Below are 24645 nucleotides of genomic sequence, written 5' to 3'. Positions count from 1 at the left end.
TCTCCTCCTCCTGACACCCCAGGGGACACTTCCGATCAGACAGACTCAGGTATTTTAAATTCCCTCTTACGAACAGTTTCCCGTGTAAGGACAGCCAGGCGATGTCATGGAATTTGTTCGGGAGCCTCACACTGTTTAGAAGCCTCAGATTGTCCCGTAAGATGACGGATGTACAGTCCCTTAGTGCTGGTTGTAAAAAGAAAAAGGTCCTACAAACCCTGACATAAAGCTCTTTACGGGTCTTACTCTCTATATAAGACTTCTCAATGCGCCATCTCTTCAGACATCTGAGCCCGTATTCCAGGTACGGGGGGAGGTAGTCACGCGTCCATCTCCCCCTCTTGAGACTGCCGCCTCGCACCCAAGACTCTGCAAAAGGCAATATCCAGTCCCTGATACTATTCGCCCACAGGGAGCTGTTGTTTGAGTCCAGGCAACCAAAATTTACTTTTAGAAACATGGAGTCAAAGAACACCCTTGGATTCAGCATATCCAACCCACCCTCTCTCCTCTGTAGGTAGGTGATCCCTCTTTTTATTGGGTTCAACCTGTTCCCCCAAAACATTTGGAAGAACAGGCTAAAGAGCCGAGCGGAGAAAGATTCTGGCAAAGGAAAAACAACAGAGACATACAAGAAGACGGGGACCAGGTAAGTCTTCAACATTTTAACCCTTTCTCTATAGGTCAGCCTCCAGTTCTTCCATCGCTGAACCCTTGCATTTCCGGCTTCCAACTTCTCTTCCCAATTAAGTTTGGCGTTATCGTCCCTCCCGAATTTGACCCCTAGGATTTTAATATAGGTGGAGGCTCTCACAAATTGGGGCAGATCAAAGTCTGGATCAGTATCTGAGATCCAGAGAGCTTGACTCTTCTCAAGGTTGACCAGAGACCCTGAGGCCTCCGAGTAACTTCTGATGGCCGCAGACAACATCTCCACCTCACGAGGCTCAGATATCACTACGGTCACATCATCCGCGTAGGCAACAACACTCAGGGGTAGGCAGTGGGGGACCGGCACCCCCTGAAAACCACACTCCTGCAGTGACCTCAGAAACGGGTCTAAGGCAAATACATACAGCAGCGGACTCAGTGGGCAACCTTGTCTCACCCCCGCCTCAACCCTGAAGGTGTCACCCTGCCAACCATTGATCAGAGGAAAGCTCTCGGCCTCACAATACAAAGTCTTCAGCCAATCGATGAATTGTCCCGGAATACCGTACTTTGACAAAGTGGCCCATAGATACTCGTGATCTACTCTGTCAAAGGCTTTAGCCTGGTCAAGACTGACAACATATCTCCCACACCTCAGGGCTTTACATCTCTCGAACATCTCCCTTATGGAGATCACTGCCCCAGAGATGTTCCGCCCTTTTACTGTGCCATACTGACAGCCTGCCAACAGTGCCGGGGACAGACAAACTAACCTAGAAAACAGAATTTTTGCCAGAATCTTCCTGTCAACATTCAAGAGGGCAATCGGCCTCCAGTTCTTGATGTCACTCGGCTCTTTACCTTTAGACAGCAGAATCAGCGAGGACACTCTCATGGATGGAGGCATCAGGTGACTTTCTAGACAATTTGTGTAAACATCCACGAGGATTGGGGCCAAGAGGTCTCTGAATGTCTTATAGAATTCTGCTGTTATCCCATCCGGACCTGGTGCCTTCTTCAGATGTAACTTATCAATGGCCTCTTTGACCTCTGCCACCGTCAATTCTGCTGTCAAAGGAGAAAAGTCCAAATCATTAGTATCAGGGAGCGGAGTTGTCTCCAAGAATTGGGTCATCTTGTCTCTATCCAAAACTTTCCTCTGAAACAAGTCAGCATAGTACGATCTCACCACCCCCAGGATACCCTCCCGAGATTCCTGCAAAACACCCTGGGAGTCAGTGAGACCGGTGACAGATTTATTTGCCACCCGCTCCCGGCAATTCTCAAAGGGATCAGGAGACCCCAAGGACCCATAATCCCGTTCAAGAACCAGGGAGGTATACCTGCTGTACTGATACTGCCTTATCTCAGATTTCAGCCGGTCTATCCTTTGTTGGTCCCCACCCGCCGAATATAGTGACTCCAATTCTTTCCGCAGCTTGAGATACTGGCCATACTTACTCCTCCCCTTTTTAAAGGACAGTCTCCTTAAGAGGGTTCTGATCTCATCCTTGACATCCTCCCACCAGGCGGCCATATCATCATAGAAGTCCACCCGCTCTAGCTGACTCTGCATAAAGGAATGAACACATTTCTGGACATAGACATCCTCCAAGATACTGGAATTAAGCTTCCAAAGACCCCTTCCAATATCTGGGCGCTTACTGACACCAAGGCAGAAAGCTAAGGCCATGTGATCCGAATAAGGGACAGTTCTCTCAGTCCTATCACTAATAAATTCTTCAGGACCCACAAACGCCATATCTATTCTACTGCTCCTGTCAGAACATGTGTATGTTAGTTTGGGCTTCCTTCCACCCTGTGTGAAGACATCATTCAGACCGGCCTGCAATATGATGTTATTTAGGACCTTGGAGTCCCTGGTCACCGCTCTGCCTGAGGACCTGTCACCTGATGTCCTAGTGACATTAAAATCCCCGGCCATGATTACAGGAACAGATGTGAATAGATATGGTTTTACCTCATTAAATAGCTGGACCCTTTCTGTCACTGTCTGTGGGCCATAGATATTTATTAGCCGGAGCCTTCTACCATGGATAGTGACCTCCAGGATCAGACACCTTCCCATAATGACCTCTGTCATCCTATGTACAGTCACATCCCTGGTGGTAAACAGTATGGCCACCCCGGCATAAGGCTCCACAGCCAGTGACCAGAAAGAAGGCCCAGGCGTCCATTCCCTCTCAGACTCACGTAAATACCCCGAAGAAGTCAGGCGCGTCTCCTGTATGAAGATGACATCTGTGTCCAGATCCCTAAGATAGTCATAGACTATGTGCCGTGTCCTCCTCACTTTAATACTGTTCACATTATTAGAAGTTACCCTTAAAGTAAACCCCGCCATGATAAGACAGAAGAGCAGAGACCTGATCCCCATCATCACAAGTCAGAATCTGAGTCCCGCTGTCCACCACCTGTCTCCATGTCTGACTCTACCTGAGGTTTTACACTCGGGGGTCTCTTTTTTATTGGGGGTTGGTCCCTTGTGTCACCATCACAGTCATCCTCTATTCTTTTCAATTCAGTGTCCAGATCTCCCTCGGACTCTGACAGGACCTCGTACCTGTTGGACACGACCATCACTCCTGCCCTGTTGTCAGCCCTTTTCTTCACACTTTGGCCGGAGCTGTTCTCCCCCTCAGGCCTGCGGGAGGACTTGTCTTTTTTCCTCCTCTTATTTTGCTGTATCCTATTCCCCTCAGACACAGAAGTGGACACCCCTGGCTGCTGCTGGTCTTGTGGCACAACCTCCATGTCCCCCTGTGTGCTCTCTGACTGCTGAGGTGTTGGTGCAGTGTTACTCACATCTGTCTGGACCTCCTGTCTGGTCAGAATAGGGCCTGATATTAAAGTCTCCTCCTCTACAGCCTCTGCCCCCGCCACAAGGTCCTCATCAGGAAGCTCCCGGCAGATGTTGTGCCAGGCATTGGGACAGTCCCGGTGAGGGTGACCGATCTCACCACATAAATTACATCTGATGTTGTGACAGTCAGCACTTAGGTGACCAGTCTCACCACACAGGTTACATTTTACCACAGTACAGGTGTTAGCCAGATGCCCAGGTTTACCACATTTAAAGCACTTTCTGGGCTGACCGGGGTAGAAGCAAACACCCTTTTCCCTCCCAATAAAGAAGGAATTTGGCAGATGTTGGGTGATGTTACCATGTTGGTGCAGCTTCACCAGGACCTTCCACCCTCCAGTCCAGATACCGTCATCATCTCTGTTCTTGGTGAGATCAGACACCAGGTCACAATGTCTGCGGAGCCACACCACAATGTCCTGGGGAGGAACAGCTTCATTCCAGAAGATAATATTGATGATGACGGTATCTGGCTTGGATATGGGAATAAAACTGAATTTATTCCAACCCTCTGTGTCTCTGAACCTGGGAAAGTTGGACCAGAACCTATCCAGATTAGACATGAGCTTAAAGCTGACATCATAGCCCTGTCTATCTGGTAGGTTTATTACCGCCAAGATGTCCGCTGGCACAAACCCCATCTGGTGGCACAGGAGCTCCCTCACCACAAACCTCCTATCTGGAAGGTCCTCCTTGGCACCTCTGTGCCGGAATCTCACCACGTTCCTCCTTTTAAATGCCTGGCCAGTGTAATTGGCGCTGGAGGCGAAGGATGGAGCACCACGGCTCCAGGCATTTCTAGGAGGAACCTGGCGGGTCCCTGCGTCCTGTCTTACAGGGTTGGGGTCTACTCTAGGGGGCCCTGCCACATCTGCTGTACTTGTAGGTAAAGGGGGGAAATCCTGCACATTATTGTGTACAACATCACCTGTCCCATCCACGTCTATATCATCATCAGACACAACACCCCACACAGATTGTGCACCCCCTCCAGCCACCGACCCCTCAGGAACATCACAGTCCGCACCCCCAGTCCGTGCCCCAACATTATCACAGTCCTCACCCCCAGTCCGTGCCCCAACATTATCACAGTCCTCACCCCCAGTCCGTGCCCCAACATCATCACAGTCCTCACCCCCAGTCCGTGCCCCAACATTATCACAGTCCGCACCCCCAGTCCGTGCCCCAACATTAGAGCTCTGCTCCATCACCCCATCACCTTCATAAACCGGCAAATGTCCACTGTCCTCCTCATGTACTGGGACTTCTGGGACTTGCGGTGCCTCTGCAGGTACCGGAATTGCAGGCTCTTGTTTAGGAACAGCTGCAGGTCTCTGATGTTGCTGTTCTCCATACTTATGCTGATCCTTAAAGGTGAAGTTTGGGGGTTTCATTAGGGGTCTTTTCACCTCCTGGGGCTCCTCTGCGGTGATGTCAGGTATTACATCTGATCTGGGCTCAGAATCAAAATTTAGCTGGTACTGGGAAAAGCGCTCCTGGTTCCTATAGGATTCCGCCAGTGGTCCCATCCTCTCCAGTAAACAGTCCATCTCGCTCACTATGGTGGCCAGCTCTGTGCTCAGTGTATACAGTTTGTTGTCATGCATGGACTTGTACTGTGGGTTCGCAGTCTTTAGTTTGTATATACAGTCAATCTGCATTTGCAGCATTTGTTTTTGGTGTTTCAGCTCCTCCATCCTCCTCACCAGTGCAGGGATCTCCTCCGCCAGCTGTAGCTCTGGTGCCCGGGTGGTCTCTTTGCCCTGCTGGTGGGGTCTGGATAGACTCTCGGGCTGGATGAATACGGAGCCATGGCTGCTTGTATCTGCTGAAGCCAGGTCAGAGTCCGGGGCAGGAACAATTTTGCAGACACTTAGAGATTTCTCCACAAATTTCCCAGGTGTCACCCCCATAGACCCCTCTGCAGTATTTTGGCTCTTACCTCCAGCCTGGGATCTGGTGCGGCCTGAGCGGGTCATGCTGGAGACCACCTCTTGTTTCTGTAGGTTCTCCTGTAATGTCTGCCTCTCCAGAGATGTCCTCCTCTGCCTCTGTGCTGGAGAGTGGAGCTGCACACCTGCTGCCTGTGATCCCCTCACCTCCTGTGCACCATCATGTGATCCCCTCACCTCCTGTGCACCTCCATGTGATCCCCTCACCTCCTGTGCACCAACATGTGATCCCCTCACCTCCTGTGCACCTCCATGTGATCCCCTCACCTCCTGTGCACCTCCATGTGATCCCCTCACCTCCTGTGCACCAACATGTGATCCCCTCACCTCCTGTGCACCTCCATGTGATCCCCTCACCTCCTGTGCACCTCCATGTGATCCCCTCACCTCCTGTGCACCTCCTTGTGATCCCCTCACCTCCTGTGCACCATCATGTGATCCCCTCACCTGTGCACCTCCATGTGATCCCCTCACCTCCTGTGCACCATCATGGCCTTGAATAGCAGACTTGTTGTCTCTTACAGGACTTACTTTCTGGGAGCCTTTTGGTTGTTCCCCACACTGAGAGCCTTGGCCGGCCGACTGTATCATCACACGTGTCCCACAAACACTTTCTGCTGCTTCTTTCTTTGCTTTACAAACATCCATTTCTTTATCTTCCATCCTTGCACTTGTAGTGCTTCCATGCTGAGGACTTTGGTGTACAACATCCACTTTAGGATTTTCATCTCCATCAAAAAGAGTCTGGGAGTTTTCCTCCAGTGTAGGCCGAGAAGCCTGGGCCTTGCTTGGGGAGCTTCCCCGCCCAGGGTGGCCCCGCCCTGGGCTTGCTCCAGACATCAGGAGAACTACAGACACACAACCTCACAGCTAGGAGGCAGTATTATAGTAGTTATATTCTTGTATATAGGAGCAGTATTATAGTAGATATATTCTTGTATATAGGAGCAGTATTATAGTAGTTATATTCTTGTATATAGGAGGCAGTATTATAGTAGTTATATTCTTGTATATAGGAGCAGTATTATAGCAGTTATATTCTTGTATATAGGAGGCAGTATTATAGTAGTTATATTCTTGTATATAGGAGCAGTATTATAGCAGTTATATTCTTGTATATAGGAGGCAGTATTATAGTAGTTATATTCTTGTATATAGGAGCAGTATTATAGTAGTTATATTCTTGTATATAGGAGCAGTATTATAGTAGTTATATTCTTGTATATAGGAGGCAGTATTATAGTAGTTATATTCTTGTATATAGGAGCAGTATTATAGTAGTTATATTCTTGTATATAGGAGCAGTATTATAGTAGTTATATTCCTGTATATAGGAGCAGTATTATAGTAGTTATATTCTTGTATATAGGAGCAGTATTATAGTAGTCATATTCTTGTATATAGGAGCAGTATTATAGTAGTTATATTCTTGTATATAGGAGCAGTATTATAGTAGTTATATTCTTGTATATAGGAGCAGTATTATAGTAGTTATATTCTTGTATATAGGAGCAGTATTATAGTAGTTATATTCTTGTATATAGGAGCAGTATTATAGTAGTTATATTCTTGTATATAGGAGGCAGTATTATAGTAGTTATATTCTTGTATATAGGAGCAGTATTATAGCAGTTATATTCTTGTATATAGGAGGCAGTATTATAGTAACTGCATTCATGTCCATAGGTAAATTGCCCATTGCCCAGGACGTCAGTACTAACCTGGATATGTGCCATGTATGCTTGTACCACTTCCAGTCCGTAGAAATCAATCAACTCATTTACCAACTGAATGCCCTTCTGATTGGCTGCAACTTGTGCTCGCAAGTCTGATAAGTTATCATGGAGATTACGGGTTCCACTGCTGCCAGGTATTAGTCCTGGAGCCATCAGAGCCTCGGTGACAGCTGTCAGGACACATGATGGATAAAAGAAAACGTTTTAATAGAACTATGAGAACATGAGATACTAACTAATCACCTTGTCATACATATAAACCATTTTGCATTTCACCAACAATTATTCTACATAAAATATGTGGTGGCCCAGTACAGGAGTTGTCCGTAACCGTCCTGTGTGGCGGATTCTCTGTCAGTGTCCCCTGGGTCCACATCCCTCTTATGGACTGTCAAGTGTTAAATATACAATATTTTCTTATGTTATGTGTTAGTTTATCTTGTTATTGTTGCTAAGCCTGTGTAACCAAAGAAGGTGCCAGTGACCAGGTGACTTGTCGGTGACCTATTGGACCCCTCCAAATTGCTCCTTTATATAGAAGGGAGGAGCTAGTTCTAGTCCGTTCAGTTTTGTTCTGCTCTGAGTGCAGCTACAGTCAAGTGAAGACCTGAGAGTGTCTGATGTCCTGAGGGAGACCAAGGCCTAGTCACGCAGCCACTTTCCATGGAAACCCCCGCAGGTGAAAGTCAAAGCCTGGTAAGCCTAAATACAGGGGAGAAGTCTAGTCAGCAAAGTCAAGTCTGTCAAGTCTAAAGTCAGCGTGGGACTGCATAATCGAGTCCAAGTCCACAACAAGACTCAGGGAGCCCGCAAGTCTCCTTAAAGTCCAGTCCACTGGTCATCTCCTTGGGCCTAGACTAAGCTGTATAGACTTATACATCTGTCAGCTTCAGTAAAGCTGCCGTTGTTCCGTAACCTTGCATCGGAGTGATTTGTCCGTGTCTGGCCCAGGAATCAGCGGCCATACCTCGGGTGGTGCAGAGGATAACCACACACTGGCGTCACGAATACCAAGGTTATTAACATCTGCCCTTTTCCAACACCCTCACCACAAATGTGTATTATATATCATTTTGTACATATTTGTACGTATATATTAACTATTCTGCTGGTGAGGTCACTGTGTACATACATTACATTACTTATCCTGTACTGATCCTGAGTTATATCCTGTATTATACTCCAGAGCTGCACTCACTATTCTGCTGGTGAGGTCACTGTGTACATACATTACATTACTTATCCTGTACTGATCCTGAGTTATATCCTGTATTATACTCCAGAGCTGTACTCACTATTCAGCTGGTGAGGTCACTGTGTACATACATTACATTACTTATCCTGTACTGATCCTGAGTTATATCCTGTATTATACTCCAGAGCTGTACTCACTATTCTGCTGGTGAGGTCACTGTGTACCTACATTACATTACTTATCCTGTACTTATCCTGAGTTATATCCTGTATTATACTCCAGAGCTGTACTCACTATTCTGCTGGTGAGGTCACTGTGTACATACATTACATTACTTATCCTGTACTGATCCTGAGTTATATCCTGTATTATACTCCAGAGCTGTACTCACTATTCTGCTGGTGAGGTCACTGTGTACATACATTACATTACTTATCCTGTACTTATCCTGAGTTATATCCTGTATTATACTCCAGAGCTGTACTCACTATTCTGCTGGTGAGGTCACTGTGTACATACATTACATTACTTATCCTGTACTGATCCTGAGTTATATCCTGTATTATACTCCAGAGCTGTACTCACTATTCTGCTGGTGAGGTCACTGTGTACATATATTACATTACTTATCCTGTACTGATCCTGAGTTATGTCCTGTATTATACCCCAGAGCTGTACTCACTATTCTGCTAGTGAGGTCACTGTGTACATACATTACATATCCTGTACTGATCCTGAGTTATATCCTGTATTATACTCCAGAGCTGTACTCACTATTCTGCTGGTGAGGTCACTGTGTACATACATTACATGGATAAACCGCCATATCACGACTGCTCACCTTCTTCTTGGAACGTTCCCGCCTTCACAAGTTTAAAAGAGGTAAAAACGGCTCCTTCTTCTTTCAAGGACTTGGAATGTGGTGGCATGGAGCCGGGGGTGATGCCTCCAATGTCAGCATGGTGCCCACGGGATGCCACAAAGAAAACCGGACGTGGGGCTTCGACCCGGAACACCTGCAAGACAAGAGAGTCACCGAAAATGAGCAGAAACCAACATAAAAACTGCAGAATGGTCTGAACTGTCCCAGTGATTGAGTGGTGGCATAAATATATACACAATCATGGCCGTAAATGTTGTCCCCCCCCCCCCCCCTGACATTTTTCTATATAATGAAGTATTTCTCACAGAAAAGGATTGCAGTAACACAGGTTTTGCTATACACATGTTTATTCCCTTTGTGTGTATTGGAACTAAACCAAAAAAGGAGGAAAAAAAGCAAATTGGACATAATGGCCCTCATTTACTATTCTAAACCCGACTTGTTTTGTCCGACATTTCTGAGCTTTCCCACGTATTTATTAAGGTTTCCAACCCGAATTTGTTGAATTGTTGTGGATTTTTTCCCGACAACTCAGAGGAGTTGGAAACCAAAACCAACAAAACCCACGTGCGACAAACAGGATGCGACATAATAATAAATACCAGGGGGAAAAAGCAACATAGATTTACAACCCGATTTTCTAAGTAAATGAGGGCCAAGGTCACCAATCTCCAAAAATGGGCTGGACAAAATTATTGTCACCCTTTTAAAATTGTGGAAAGATAAGATTGTTTCAGGCACGTGATGCTCCTTTATACTCCCCTGGGGCAAGTAACAGGTGTGGGCAATATAAAAATCACACCTGAAAGCAGATAAAAAGGAGAGAAGTTCACTTAGTCTTTGCATTGTGTGTCTGTGTGTGCCACACTAAGCACGGACAACAGAAAGAGGAGAAGAGAACTGTCTGAGGACTTGAGAACCAAAATTGTGGAAAAATATCAACAATCTCAAGGTTACAAGTCCATCTCCAGAGATCTAGATTTGCCTTTGTCCACAGTGCACAACATTATCAAGAAGTTTACAACCCATGGCACTGTAGATAATCTCCCTGGATGTGGACGGAAGATAAAAATTGATGAAAGATATCAACGCAGGATATTCCGGATGGTGGATAAGCAGCCCCAAACAAGTTCCAAAGATATTCAAGCTGTCCTGCAGGCTCAGGGAGCATCAGTGTCAGTGTGAACTATCTGTCCACATTTAAATGAAACGAAACACTATGGAGGAGACCCAGGAGGACCCCACTATGGAGGAGACCCAGGAGGACCCCACTATGGAGGAGACCCAGGAGGACCCCACTATGGAGGAGACCCAGGAGGATCCCACTATGGAGGAGACCCAGGAGGACCCCACTATGGAGGAGACCCAGGAGGACCCCACTATGGAGGAGACCCAGGAGGACCCCACTGCTGACACAGAGACAGAAAAAAGCAAGACTATACACAAGTTCTTAAAGAGGTTTTCTGGGAATTGGATACTGACTGCCCCCTATCAGGAGCATGAGAAACTTCAGGTATATAAACCTAAACTGCAGTGTCAGAAACAAACATCTTATATATACATAACTGTATAATATGAAAACATCATTGACAACACCATATACTGTATATAACCAAATAAAACACAAAACAATAATTCTGAGAGGACATAGATGGATGATGTCGGGGTTTGGTGGACACTTACCGGTGTGATGACTGTCAGGTCCGGGAGGTGACTGCCCCCCGCACTGGGGTGATTGCTTAGAATCACATCACCTTCCCTCAGATCGTCCTGCAAGTTTTTAATCTGAAGCAAAAGAATAAAAAAAAAAAAACAAAAAGGAAGAAATCAATTTGACAAATTTGGATCTGGGAAGTAAAAAGCATAAAACATTGCAGCACATGAGTCCTGAACAGACACCGTATTGGGAAAAGGAGCAGACATAGTCACAATGGGGGGGGGGGGGGGGGGCATAAAGGCGCAGTATATATATATTGTGACAGTGTGGCAAGGAAAGGGTGCATTTCCCAAACTGATCCTGCAGAAATCTCCACTTGTGGACTAATCAATGAGGCAGCAGAAAGGGGAAGGGTCCTTAAAAGCAAGAGAAACATAATAATCGGGGCTCTCCCCTAGACAGAAGTGGCTGTTAGAGGGGGGAGACACCGTGTCCAGTGCCAGGCGGGCACAGCAATGGCTGCTGAGGACACAAGCGTGGACTCCCGGAGTGAGAGACGCAGCTCCTGTAACATATAGCAGGTGGCTATACAAATGGGACTTTATGTTCAAATGTGAACTGTGTCTTATAAGGCTGCAGGACTTATTGTGTTTAAACTGGCAGGGAAAAGCCCATCAGTTATTAGTCAGGGCATGCTACATGTGTAGTGAGTGGCTAGACGGCCTAGGAGTTATTTTTATGTTTTGTTTATCCTGCACCCCGTTTAATAAACCTGGCGAGGAGCCAGAATTGCAGAAAGGACTCGCTGTTTGCCGGTTTATTGTGGAAAAACGTGTCCTTTGGCTACGACAAAGGACGATCCCAGAGTGAAACCCTTTACAATATATATACACACACACGATATATATATACCCAGCATTCGGAACATTTTGTTCCGAATGCTTGAAATGAGCAGAGGGGGTCGTGATGTCACGTCCACGCCCCCTCAAAGCAAGTCTATGGGAGGGAGTGTGGCGGTAGCCATGCCCCCTCTCATAGACTTGCATTGAGGGGGCGTGGTGTGACATTGAAGGGGCGTGGCCGTGACTTCACGACCCCCACCACCCACACCCAGCGTTCTAAATGAATGCCGGGTGCTGCACAGAGATCGCGGGGTCCCATCTGTGGGACCCCTATGATCAGACATCTAATCCCCTATCCTTTGGATAAGGGATAAGATGTCTAGGGTCGGAGTACCCCTTTAAAGTTGGCATTTTAATTTTTTCATCCTTACATTTTAATAGCCATAACACTTTTACTTGGCCATTTACAGACCCACATGAGGCTTATTTTATGTTCGGCAAACCCCCCCCCCCAAATTTTTATTTGTGGGGTATGATAAAAAAAAAAAAATTTGCTTACGTTTCAGGATTTTTTTTTTTTTGCGCAGTATAATTTACACTACCTTTTTTATTTTTCCATTGACGGGGGTCTCTAAGGGCTCATTGTTTGCGCCTTAATCTGTAGTTTTTATTGGCACTATTGTTGTTTAGATGGGACTTTTTGATCCCAATATTTTTTTTTTTATCGGAAAAGAGGGGTTATTTAAATTTATTAGGGGAGGGTCTCTTTTTTAATTTTTTTCTGGTGGACTCCCTATAGTGGACTCTTAGGGGGACATTTATCAATGTTGGTGTAAGGTAGTAAAGATTTTTACCCCTGTTTGCTTGGTGTATTTTTTTTTGCACGTGTCCTACTGGGTGGTGTAGGTTTGCACAAAAAAATTAAATAAACGCTTTTAAATTTAATTTGCGCAAATAATAAACAGAGCTCCACTGCAAAACGTGGTGTACAGTGCACCAAACAGTAGACAACTTTGAAAGATGTTCTTCCGAAAATTGCGCAAAAACTAAATGCGCAGAAAAATGCAACTGCGCAAAATTTGCAGGGACATTTAGAACATTGAAGTGGTCTAAACCAATGATAAATGTCCCCCTTAGAAGTGATAATTAGATTGCTTATACTGATGCTATGCCATTGCTTGAGGCAGAGTGTATCAGCGGAGCTAATAGAGCCAACATGGAGGCTTCAGAAGATCTTTAGAGGTCATTTTTATTTTTCCCCTGTGCCCGGGCTGCAAAAAGTAACAAAAACTTTAAAGGGGTATTCCAGGATTTTTTTTTTATTTGACTATGCTGCAGGAGCTGTAAAGTTAGTGTAGTCCATAATATAGTGTCTGTACCTGTGTGTGACCGTTTTCTCACAATTCTTCTGTGATTTTCACCCCAATATTTATTTTTACCAGCATACAAAATGACATTTTTCCCAGGTTGCAATGCGGCCGAGACCTGACATCACTAGTCAGCTGATAACAGGGAGCCTGTCTGCTTCAATGGGTGGAGCAATCGCTTGGTGGGAGAGAGATCAATCTGCAACTAATGTAACAGCTGGAGGCACCCTGATTGAAAACCACAGGTCTTTTTAATGGATGCAGCTAATTTATGTTTCAATGGGTGGGGTGGCTGATGTGTGGGGGGGAGGAAAATGGAATTATGGGATTTTTAGGCAAAAAGAAGAAAACTCAAACAGGAAATACCAGTTCACAAAAGCTAGCCACAATGTTATGGTAATCTCACAACATAGCCATTTAGCCCCAGGACAAGCGCAGATCCTTCCTAAGCCATGTCCATTACTGTCTGCCAGGTACGTACTAAAATCACCTTATGGTGGAGAACCCCTTTAAACTCACCTTCTGACTTTCCCCCTTTGCTCCGATATCGGCATCCCGGTCCTCTGGTGCTGGGCTTCTTCCTGCTTCCCGGTGACTCATACTGCTCTCAGTGTCTCTGACGACAGCAATGTCCCGCCTCGGCCGGTGATAGGCTGAGCGCAGTGTCATGTAAGGAGCCTGGGCCCCGCCTTCTCCCTGCTGCCCGGGCTCCTTACATGACGTGTGTTCAGCCTATCACTGGCCGAGGTGGGACATTACTGTGGCCGGCACTACGCTGAGCGCGGTATGATTCACCGCCCCCAAGAAGCATGAAGAAGACCGACACCGGAGGGCCGGGATGCTGATATCGGCGAAACGGGAGAACGTTGGAAGGTGAGTTAAGATTTGTTTTGTTACTTTTTGCAGCCCGGGAGCGGGATTATAAAAAATGACCACTACAGATCTCCTTTAACTGATTAACATTAAGTTGTGTGGGTGTTGATCGGTCACCTAACGATCGCAACGTTGCTGATGTCGGTCATTAATGGTGAGTGCTGGCTACTGATAGAAGCCAACACTCACCGGCTAGGAAGCCAGCTCTGCGCCTGAGCTCACGTCATAGTCTCTGATGGCACACCTGATCGTCATGTGTCGACAAAGGGTTAAAGACAATGTGCAGTATACATTGGAATGCCTTTTTGACAGGTTGCTGACGTATACTGGTGGCGAAAATGGACGTAATCTTCCTAGAGAGAAAGAAAAAGACATAATCTGGACCATAATTGACCAAAATTATAAACTTTTCTAGTAGTGGTCTGGTATTAAAGGGGTACTCCGGTAGAAAACTTTTTTTTTTTTTAAATCAACTGGTGCCAGAAAGTTAAAAAGATTTGTAAATTATTTCTATTAAAAAATCTTAATCCTTCCAGTACTTATTAGCTGCTGAATACTACAGAGGAAATTATTTTCTTTTTGGAACACAGAGCTCTCTGCTGACATCACGAGCACAGTGCTCTCTGCTTTAATGAATTATCTCAACCATATCCATCTGATATACACAGGATGAGATTCTAGAAGAGATTCTGATAATAAGACGTCTAAGCAAGAAAGAGGAAGTTTTAGAAAGGAAACATCAATACCAGCAAAAAAATATCCATAAAATGAAGTAAAAATCCATCTTTTTAAGCCAAATTAAGCCATAAAAATATAGGAGTCAAAAACACACTACATAAAAACACTAAGCATCAGGCTTGACGCGTTTCGGTCTTACAACCTTAAAGGGGTACTCTGCCCCTAGACATCTAATCCTCTTTCCAAAGGATAGGGGATGTCTGATCGCGGGGGTCATGCTGGTGGGGCCCCCACGATCTCGGCTGTGACACCCCAGTCATCCGGTGCACGGAGCAATGCAGGGCGGAGGCTCGTGACGCCACGACCACGCCCGCTCATGACGTCACGTCCACGCCCCCTCAGTGCAAGTCTATGGGAGGGGGCGTGACTGCCGTCACGCCCCCTCCCATAGACTTGCATTGAGGGGGCGTGGCAGTGACATCACCAGCCTTCGGCACTGCACCCGACGCTCTGAACGAACGCTGGGTGCAGCAGGGAGATCGCGGGGGTCCACAGCGGCAGGATCCCCACAATCAGACATCTTATCCCCTATCCTTTGTATAGGGGATAAGATGTCTAGGGGCAGAGTACTCCTTTAATCATAGACCCATGTGGGTCTATGATTAAAGGGGTACTCCGGTGGAAAACACTTTTTTTTTTTTTTTTTTTAAATCAACTGGTGCCAGAAAGTTATACAGATTTATAAATTACTTTTATTTAAAAATCTTAATCCTTCTGGTACTTATCAGAGGAAATTCTTTTGTTTTTGAATTTCTTTTCTGCCTGACCACAGTGCTCTCTGCTGACACCTCTGTCCATTTTAGGAACTGTCCAGAGTAGGAGCAAATCCCCATAGGAAACATATCCTGCTCTGGACAATTCCTGACATGGACAGAGGTGTCAGCAGAGAGCACTGTGGTCAGGCAGAAAAGAAATTCAAAAAGAAAAGAACTTCCTTTGTAGTATACAGCAGCTGATAAGTACTGAAAGGATTAAGATTTTTAAATAGAAGTCATTTACAAATCTGTTTAACTTTCTGGCACCAGTTGATTTTAAAGGAAAATTGTCAGCTTGCTCCCCCCGCACTAACCAGTGGTACTGGCTGGTAGTGCAGGGGATGCCGATCAGTTTGATGCTTACTGTGCCCGGATCAATCCCGCCGAAATCTTCATTTTTCTATATATGCTAATTAGTTGCTAACCAATCACTGACAAAGCTGAACTATCACATCCAATTTAGCTAGTTTTCATAACCAAAAACAACCAGAAATAGCTAACATTTTACAATCTTTATTAGAAAAGTACTTAAAACCTATGACAAAGATACTTAAAATATCAGTAGACATATAGAGTAGGGGGTCTCTTATACAGAGACTCTCCTAAGGGACAATCCCCCAAATTTTACCCGACGCGTTTCCCCATACCACTAATATAATACGGTTCATCAGGGGTATACAAAAAAAGTGTACCTAATGACAGAGTGGAGATAACAAGATACCTTAGATTATTCCATTGTAAAAGATAAATAGATACATCAAGCAAAAGAATGTACATATAGCAAGAGGCAGACGAAAATGCAACGTTACATCACATATATATGGCCATTTTTCTTATTCTCCGGAGGAAAATATACCAAGTTCCAAAAATATTTTCTGATGGCAACTCTCTTCTGGGGACATAATTCTTAAGAAAAATGCCCATATATATGTGATGTAACGTTGCATTTTCGTCTGCCTCTTGCTATATGTACATTCTTTTGCTTGATGTATCTATTTATCTTTTACAATGGAATAATCTAAGGTATCTTGTTATCTCCACTCTGTCATTAGGTACACTTTTTTGTATACCCCTGATGAACCGTATTATATTAGTGGTACGGGGAAACGCGTCGGGTAAAATTGTCCCGTAGGAGAGTCTCTGTATAAGAGACCCCCTACTCTACATGTCTACTGATATTTTAAGTATCTTTGTCATAGGTTTTAAGTACTTTTCTAACAAAGATTGTAAAATTTTAGCTATTTTTGGTTGTTTTTGGTTTATTAGGTGCTAACTGGCACAGGTCGAGGTTACTGGCACTCTGACGTCAGCGCCGCCCAGCTCATCAATATTCCTCCCCTCCCTTTGCCTCTCCCTTACAGAGTGGGGAGAAGAGAGAGAGGCGGAGGGAGGGGAGGAATATTGATGAGTTGGGCGGCGCTGACATCAGAGTGCCAGTAACCCGACCAGTGCCAGTTAGTACCTAATTAGCATATACAGAAAAACAAAGATTTGGGCCAAAGGCCGGGATGGATCCGGGGACGGTAGGCATCAAACTGATCAGTGTCCCCCGCAGTACCAGCCAGTATCACTGGTTAGTGCAGGGGGAGCAAGCTGACAGTTTTCCTTTAAGACCAAAATGCTAATTGTTGTTTTAAGGTTTTTAACTCCCAATGTTCACCGTGCATCGACCTTTCCCGCAGTCCATGGAGCAAGCTCAGAAGCGGCTGTGTGTTACAGGTGAGTTATACAAGTTATATCCATTGATCCCATGCCCCTCCCTGATCACAGACTGTAATATGTTGTTGTTTTTCGACTTTGTTTTATTCGATATGGAGTGATGGAGCGGAATGTTAGCGTAGCATATGGTACGGTGTATAGCTTAGGGAACCTGTGCTGTATATTGTACTGTCATGCTTTGTGTGACTGAATGATGAATAAAGCTCTTTCAATACCTATATCCATTTACCTGAAATTGCACAGTTTCCTGCATGGCTCCTAAATGCACAGGAATATGGGGAGCGTTGGACACCAGACCCCCGTCAGGACCGAAGAGAGCGCAGGAGAAGTCCAGGCGTTCCTTGATGTTGGTGGAGATAGCCGTTCTCTGCAGGATACGACCCATTTGTTCTATGTAGGGAGAGGAGGAGGATAAGCTGGATTAGAAATGGAATAAATGGAGGCATCCTAACCAGATAACAGGAGAGAATGCAGGACTCTGACCGGCTATGCTCATGAAGCGATGGGAAAAGATGGACAACTGGATGGTGTCGAGCTCTGGTCCGATCGTCTGATGTTGTCCGCTCCTTACAGAGATCCGGATGTCGCCATAGTCCGTAATAGAGGCGGTGCAGTCCGGCTCCACCAACACGGTGCTAGAGAGACAAACATACTGTAATCCCGGTAATATCCTTAGTCTACAGTTCAGTCACATGTTTGATTTAAAGGGGTACTCCACCTATAGACATCTTATCCCCAATCCTTTGGATATCTGATTGCGGTTGTCCCACAGCTGGGACCCCCGCGATCTCTGTGCAGCACCCAGACTTCGTTTAGAATGCTGGGTGCAGGCAGCAGGGGTCGTGACATCACGGCCATGCCCCTTGTGATGCCACGCCCCCTCAATACAAGTCTATGGGCGGCAGCCATGCCCCTTGTGATGCCACACCCCCTCAATGCAAGTCTCATAAACTTGCATTGAGGGGGTGTGATGTGACATCACGAGAGGCGTGGCCGTGATGTCACGATCCCCTCCCCCACCCACTCCAAGCGTTCGTAACAAAATGCTCTGAACGCAGGGGCAGCGGAACTTTTTAAAGATTATACATCTCGGCAAAACATGAACCTTTCGGACATACTTCATAAGAAAAGGTTTTCTTTTTATAGAAATCATGGCTCCTAAAAAAAATAAAATAAAAAACTTCACTAGGGTTCCCCATACCGTCCAGAACATTATCCTGTTCAGCTGCTGTATTATCTTTGACCCAGCTTGGACAAAGTCCAGAAAGTCCACTCCTCTCTGCTCACTCCTGTTCTATCAGACTGCAGCATGAAAACAGGCAGGAGGGGGGTTACAGAGCAGCCTGCAGTGATTGGTGGAAGAGACCCAGCACAGCACAGCAGAATCAGGGAGGAAGAAGAGTCATGAAGAGTGAGGACACGCCCCCTCCAAAGCAAAGAATGAAAAAACCAAGTTGTGGTGTCCCAGCACCAATGGCTGTCCTGTGGCTTTGGAACGCTTCGGGCAACATACCAATTATGTTTGTACTTTATTGAAAAGTAATATATTTTTCTTATTAATTCTATTGTTATGTGTATATATGTTATTCCTGTGTTACTGTAGCCTTAACCCCTTAAGGACCGGGGGTTTTTCCGTTTTTGCACTTTCATTTTTTGCTCCTTGCCTTTAAAAAATCATAACTCTTTCAATTTTGCACCTAAAAATCCATATGATGGCTTATTTTTTGCGCCACCAATTCTACTTTGTAATGACGTCAGTCATTTTACCCAAAAATCTACGGTGAAACGGAAAAAAAAATCATTGTGCGTTTCTACATAGTACATTTTTCGGTAAAAATGACACCTTATCTTTATTCTGTAGGTCCATACGGTTAAAATGATCCCCTACTTATATAGGTTGGATATTGTTGCACTTCTGGGAAAAATCATAACTACATGCAGGAAAATTAATACGTTTAAAATTGTCATCTTCTGACCCCTATAACTTTTTTGTTTTTCCGTGTATGGGGCGGTATGAGAGCTCATTTTTTGCGCCGTGATCTGAAGTTTTTAATGGTACTATTTTTGCATGGATAGGACTTATTGATCGCTTTTTATTCATTTTTAAATGATATAACAAGTGACCAAAAATGCACTATTTTGGACTTTGGAATTTTTTTGCGCGCACGCCATTGACCGAGCGGTTTAATTAATGATATATTTTTATAATTCGGACATTTCCGCACGCGGTGATACCACATATGTTTATTTTTATTTACACTGTGTTTTTTTTATTTATTTGGAAAGGGGGGTGATTCAAACTTTTAATAGGGGAGGAGTTAAATGATCTTTATTCACTTTTTTTGCAGTGTTATAGCTCCCATAGGGACCTATAACACTGCACACACTGATCTCTTATACTGATCATTGTTATCCCATAGGGACCTATAACACTGCACACACTGATCTCTTATACTGATCATTGTTATCCCATAGGGACCTATAACACTGCACACACTGATCTCTTATACTGATCATTGTTATCCCATAGGGACCTATAACACTGCACACACTGATCTCTTATACTGATCATTGTTATCCCATAGGGACCTATAACACTGCACACACTGATCTCTTATACTGATCATTGTTATCCCATAGGGACCTATAACACTGCACACACTGATCTCTTATACTGATCATTGTTATCCCATAGGAGAGTATAACACTGCACACACTGATCTCTTATACTGATCATTGTTATCCCATAGGGACCTATAACACTGCACACACTGATCTCTTATACTGATCATTGTTATCCCATAGGGACCTATAACACTGCACACACTGATCTCTTATACTGATCATTGTTATCCCATAGGGACCTATAACACTGCACACAATGATCTCTTATACTGATCATTGTTATCCCATAGGAGAGTATAACACTGCACACACTGATCTCTTATACTGATCATTGTTATCCCATAGGGACCTATAACACTGCACACACTGATCTCTTATACTGATCATTGTTATCCCATAGGGACCTATAACACTGCACACACTGATCTCTTATACTGATCATTGTTATCCCATAGGGACCTATAACACTGCACACACTGATCTTCTATGCTGATGACTGGTTTCTCATAAGAAACCAGTGATCAACGATTCTGCCGCATGACTGCTCATGCCTGGATCTCAGGCACTGAGCAGTCATTCGGCGATCGGACAGCGAGGAGGCAGGAAGGGGCCCTCCCGCTGTCCTGTCAGCTGTTCGGGATACCGCGATTAGCCGCGGCTATCCCGAACAGCCCGACTGAGCTAGCTGGCCACTTTCGGTTTCACTTTTAGCCGCGATCGGCGCTGCGCGCTATTAGAGGCGGGTCCCGGCTTCACTATGACGCCAGGCCCGCCGCGATATGACGCGGGGTTACTGTGTAACCCCGCGTTATATCAGGAGAGCAGGACCAAGGGCGTACCTGTACGCCCTTGGTCCTTAAGAGGTTAAAGGGGTACTCCACTGGAAAACTTTATTTTAAACAGAAAGTTAAACAGATTTGTAAATTACTTCTATTAAAAAATCTTAATCCTTCCAGTACTTGTTAGGGGCTGTATACTACAGAGGAAATGCTTTTCTTTTTGGATTTCTCTTCTGTCATGACCACAGTGCTCTCTGCTGACACCTCTGTCCATTTTAAGAACTTTCCAGACCAGGAGAAAATTCCCATAGGAAACATATGCTGTTCTGGACAGTTCCTGAAAATAGACAGCAGAGGTCAGCAGAGAGCACTGTGGTTGTGACAGAAGAGAAATACAAAAAGAAAAGCATTTCCTCTGTAGTATAAAGCCCCTAAAAAGTACTGGAAGGATTAAGATTGTTTAATAGAAGTAATTTACAAATCTGTTTAACTTTCTGGCACCAGTTTATTTAAAAAAAAAAAGTTTTCCATGGGAGTATCCCTTTAAGAGAGAGCAGTGAACCCCATGTGACCCTGCCTGCCAATGGGAACCCCTAAAGTAGTGTAGTGGGGGGGAGGAGTTTCCCCAGTGTTCTAGAACAGTGTAATCTGAGCCACAGTGAGGTTCAGGTGTGCTGTGTGTCATGTGCTACTTTATCTGGTCATTCTTCAAGGATCTCCCGTACGGTGGAAGTTCATGGGCCGGCGGAGAAGGCTTCAATACTTGGACAGGATCCTACCTACCAGGATTCATCTACCCGTCTTACAAGTCAGTATAAATCCGTTTGGTGAAAGCACCACAAGGCCCAAACAAGGCAACAGGGCTCCCAAGGGGTTACGTTACACTCTCTCACCCAAAACCAATGGTCAGAGTAATATCATCTGCCCCCAGCTCAGTAAAGACCGTTATCCGTAACCTGACGTCGGTGCGTTCATTTACTCCCCGTGTCTGGCCCAGGAGAAGCTGTCTCCAACCTCGGACCATGTATAGGATAACTGTGTCCTGGTGTCACGAAGTGATAAGGTATTTTTTCTAACACCCCATGGCTACCACAAACAGACAGAAGGTATTTGTGAGAGAAATATAGGTGCTAGACACAAAAAAAAAAATTTTTTTTGTACATAATCCGGATTAGGTGGTACTCAGTAACATATATAATTTTCCTTTTTTTGTAACATATATGACAAGTAGCTCCAATCCCCTCTCCAGGACCCGTGCTCCAACCGGAGAGCAGCGCCTCCCCTCAGCAAGGCAATACAAGAAGAATGGAGGTAGTAAGGAGATTACATGAGGAGGTTTGTTACAGTGTGTCACCCCAGTAGTAAGGAGATTACATGAGGAGGAGGTTTATTACAGTGTGTCATCCCAGTAGTAAGGAGATTACATGAGGAGGAGGTTTGTTACAGTGTGTCACCCCAGTAGTAAGGAGATTACATGAGGAGGCGGTTTGTTACAGTGTGTCACCCAGTAGTAAGGAGATTACATGAGGAGGAGGTTTGTTACAGTGTGTCACCCCAGTAGTAAGGAGATTACATGAGGAGGAGGTTTGTTACAGTGTGTCACACCAGTAGTAAGGAGATTACATGAGGAGGAGGTTTATTACAGTGTGTCATCCCAGTAATAAGGAGATTACATGAGGAGGGGGTTTGTTACAGTGTGTCACTCCAGTAGTAAGGAGATTACATGAGGAGGAGGTTTGTTACAGTGTGTCACCCCAGTAGTAAGGAGATTACATGAGGAGGAGGTTTATTACAGTGTGTAATCCCAGTAGTAAGGAGATTACAGATGTCTATCCATGGACTGATAATAAAGCATTAGAGGCATCTGAATAAAACTTTTGCCTTGTTTTCTAGACATCTCAAGTATAGACGGCCCTGTGTGTCACTTCTGACATAATGGGTGTAGAGCGCAGCAGTGCCCACCGGACCCTCACTCCAACCCAAAGTCTGGAATGGTCGGACGGAGCGGCCGGCGGGGAGTGAAGAACGCGGCTCCGCTACTCAGAGGGTTATAACTCACATGTCACAAGTTTATTAAAATGACAGCGACGTATAATGTGAAGAATTATAGAGTAACGAAGCATTGTCCGCACCTGTTCTTGTCTATGATAATGGCCGGGCCGGTGATGCTGTGGTCACATGACAGCTCCTCCAGAAGATACACATCCGTGTCCATGTATCCGTCCTCAAAGTAACATTTAGTGACCTGGAAGGAAGTGACCATAGAAAGTCAAATTGGTGAAAAAGGTTGTTGGGAACGAGGGCGACGTTCGCACTACTATGGGCGGAGGGGTTTGTTGGTGGGGCAGTGGTCCCGTGGGCTTGGGGTGGCTTGTTTCTGGTGGGTGCGTGGAGTGTAGGTCTGGAGGGTGTCCTGTGTGCGGGCGCAGCATATGGCTATGTTCACATGCCAAAATTTCCGCACAGAATTCCGCAGGTAAAATTCTGATTGGAAATTCTTCAAAATTTATTACACATTGAATCGATTGGGGATTCCGCTGACCCATTCACATGGCAGAATTTCCGCCGCAGAAATTCTGCTTTCCGGATTCTACAAAAACTTTGAACATGTCTTTAAAGGGGTACTCCGGTGGAAAACATTTTTTTTTTTATGAACTGGTCCCAGACAGTTAAAGGGGTATTCCAGGAAAAAAAACTTTTTTTTTATATATATCAACTGGCTCCAGAAAGTTAAACAGATTTGTAAATTACTTCTATTAAAAAATCTTAATCCTTTCAATAATTATCAGCTGCTGCAGTTGAGTTGTTCTTTTCTGTCTGGCAACAGTGCTCTCTGCTGACACCTCTGCTTGTCTCGGGAACTGCACAGAGTAGAAGAGGTTTGCTATGGGGATTTGCTTCTAAACTGGGCGGTTCTCGAGACACGTGTCATCAGAGAGCACTTAGACAGAAAAATACAACTCAACTTTAGCAGCTCATAAGTACTGAAAGGATTAAGATTTTTTAATAGAAGTAATTTACAAATCTGTTTGACTTTCTGGAGCCAGTTGATATATATAAAAAAAGTTTTTTCCAGGATAACCCCTTTAAACAGATTTGTAAATTGCTTCTATAAAAAAATATTTATCCTTCCAGTACATATTAGAAGCTGTATGCTACAGAGGAAATTCTTTGCTTTTTGAATTTCTTTTTTGTCTTGTCCACAGTGCTCTCTGCTGACACCTCTGTCCGTGTCAGGAACTGTCCAGAGCAGCATAGGTTTGCAATGGGAATTTTCCCTGTAGCATACAGCTGCTAAAAAGTACTGGAAGGATAAAGATTTTTTTAATAGAAGTAATTTAGAAATCTGTTTAACTTTCTGGCACCAGTTCATAAAAAAAAAAAAAAAAAAAAAAATATGTTTTCCACTGGAGTACCCCTTTAAATGAGTAGTGCAGTGAAAAATAACTTATCCCCTATCTAAAGGATAGGGGATAACTTATAGATCACAGGGGGTCCGAGCGCTGGGACCACCCGCAACCTCCTGAACGGGGCCTCACCAATCTGCTGGAAGTGGACGTTCCGACCCCTGCAGGAAGCAGCGGCCGACACCCCCCCCCCTCATGTATGGGGGTAAGCGGGCGACACCCAACCCCCCCCCCCCCCCCCCCCCCCGCTCCGTGCGGGGGTCAGCACTCCCCCTTCCAGCACACTGCCGGGGTCCCATTCAGATCGTGGGGGGGTCCCGGCGATCAGTCCCCAACCCCCCCCCCCCCCCCGTGATCCATCCGATAGGGAAGAAGTTATTTTTCACTGCACTGCTCCTTTAAATATTTGCAGAATTCCCAGCAGAATACCCTTGAAGTCAATGGGACCTCTTAGAATTTTCTGCAGAATTCTGTGTTTTGAGCACATAGAAATTCTGAAGAAATTAAGCTGAAATTCTGCCAAATTGCAAAAATTTCAGCTCAATTTCTGCGGAATTCCTATGTGCTCCAAACACAGAATTC

At 45.0% G+C, this 24645-nt stretch overlaps 1 protein-coding gene across 2 annotated transcripts in view; it reads right to left on the bottom strand.

Annotated features, from left to right (window-relative positions):
* The window catches only part of OPLAH (5-oxoprolinase, ATP-hydrolysing), a 68365-nt gene that overhangs the window by 13473 nt on the left and 30247 nt on the right, over positions 1–24645 (bottom strand). For both annotated transcript variants that reach the window (XM_056522876.1, XM_056522877.1), the window contains exons 14-19: positions 22789–22901; positions 17736–17887; positions 17482–17642; positions 10985–11086; positions 9260–9434; positions 7209–7393 (exon numbers count right to left, since the gene is read on the bottom strand). In XM_056522876.1, the coding sequence (XP_056378851.1) occupies positions 7209–7393; positions 9260–9434; positions 10985–11086; positions 17482–17642; positions 17736–17887; positions 22789–22901 (888 nt within the window). The remainder of the gene's footprint in view (positions 1–7208; positions 7394–9259; positions 9435–10984; positions 11087–17481; positions 17643–17735; positions 17888–22788; positions 22902–24645) is intronic.

The sequence above is a fragment of the Hyla sarda genome, chromosome 5 (assembly GCF_029499605.1).
Source record: "Hyla sarda isolate aHylSar1 chromosome 5, aHylSar1.hap1, whole genome shotgun sequence".
Lineage (NCBI taxonomy): Eukaryota > Metazoa > Chordata > Amphibia > Anura > Hylidae > Hyla > Hyla sarda.
This window is presented reverse-complemented; position numbering and strand designations above follow the sequence as displayed.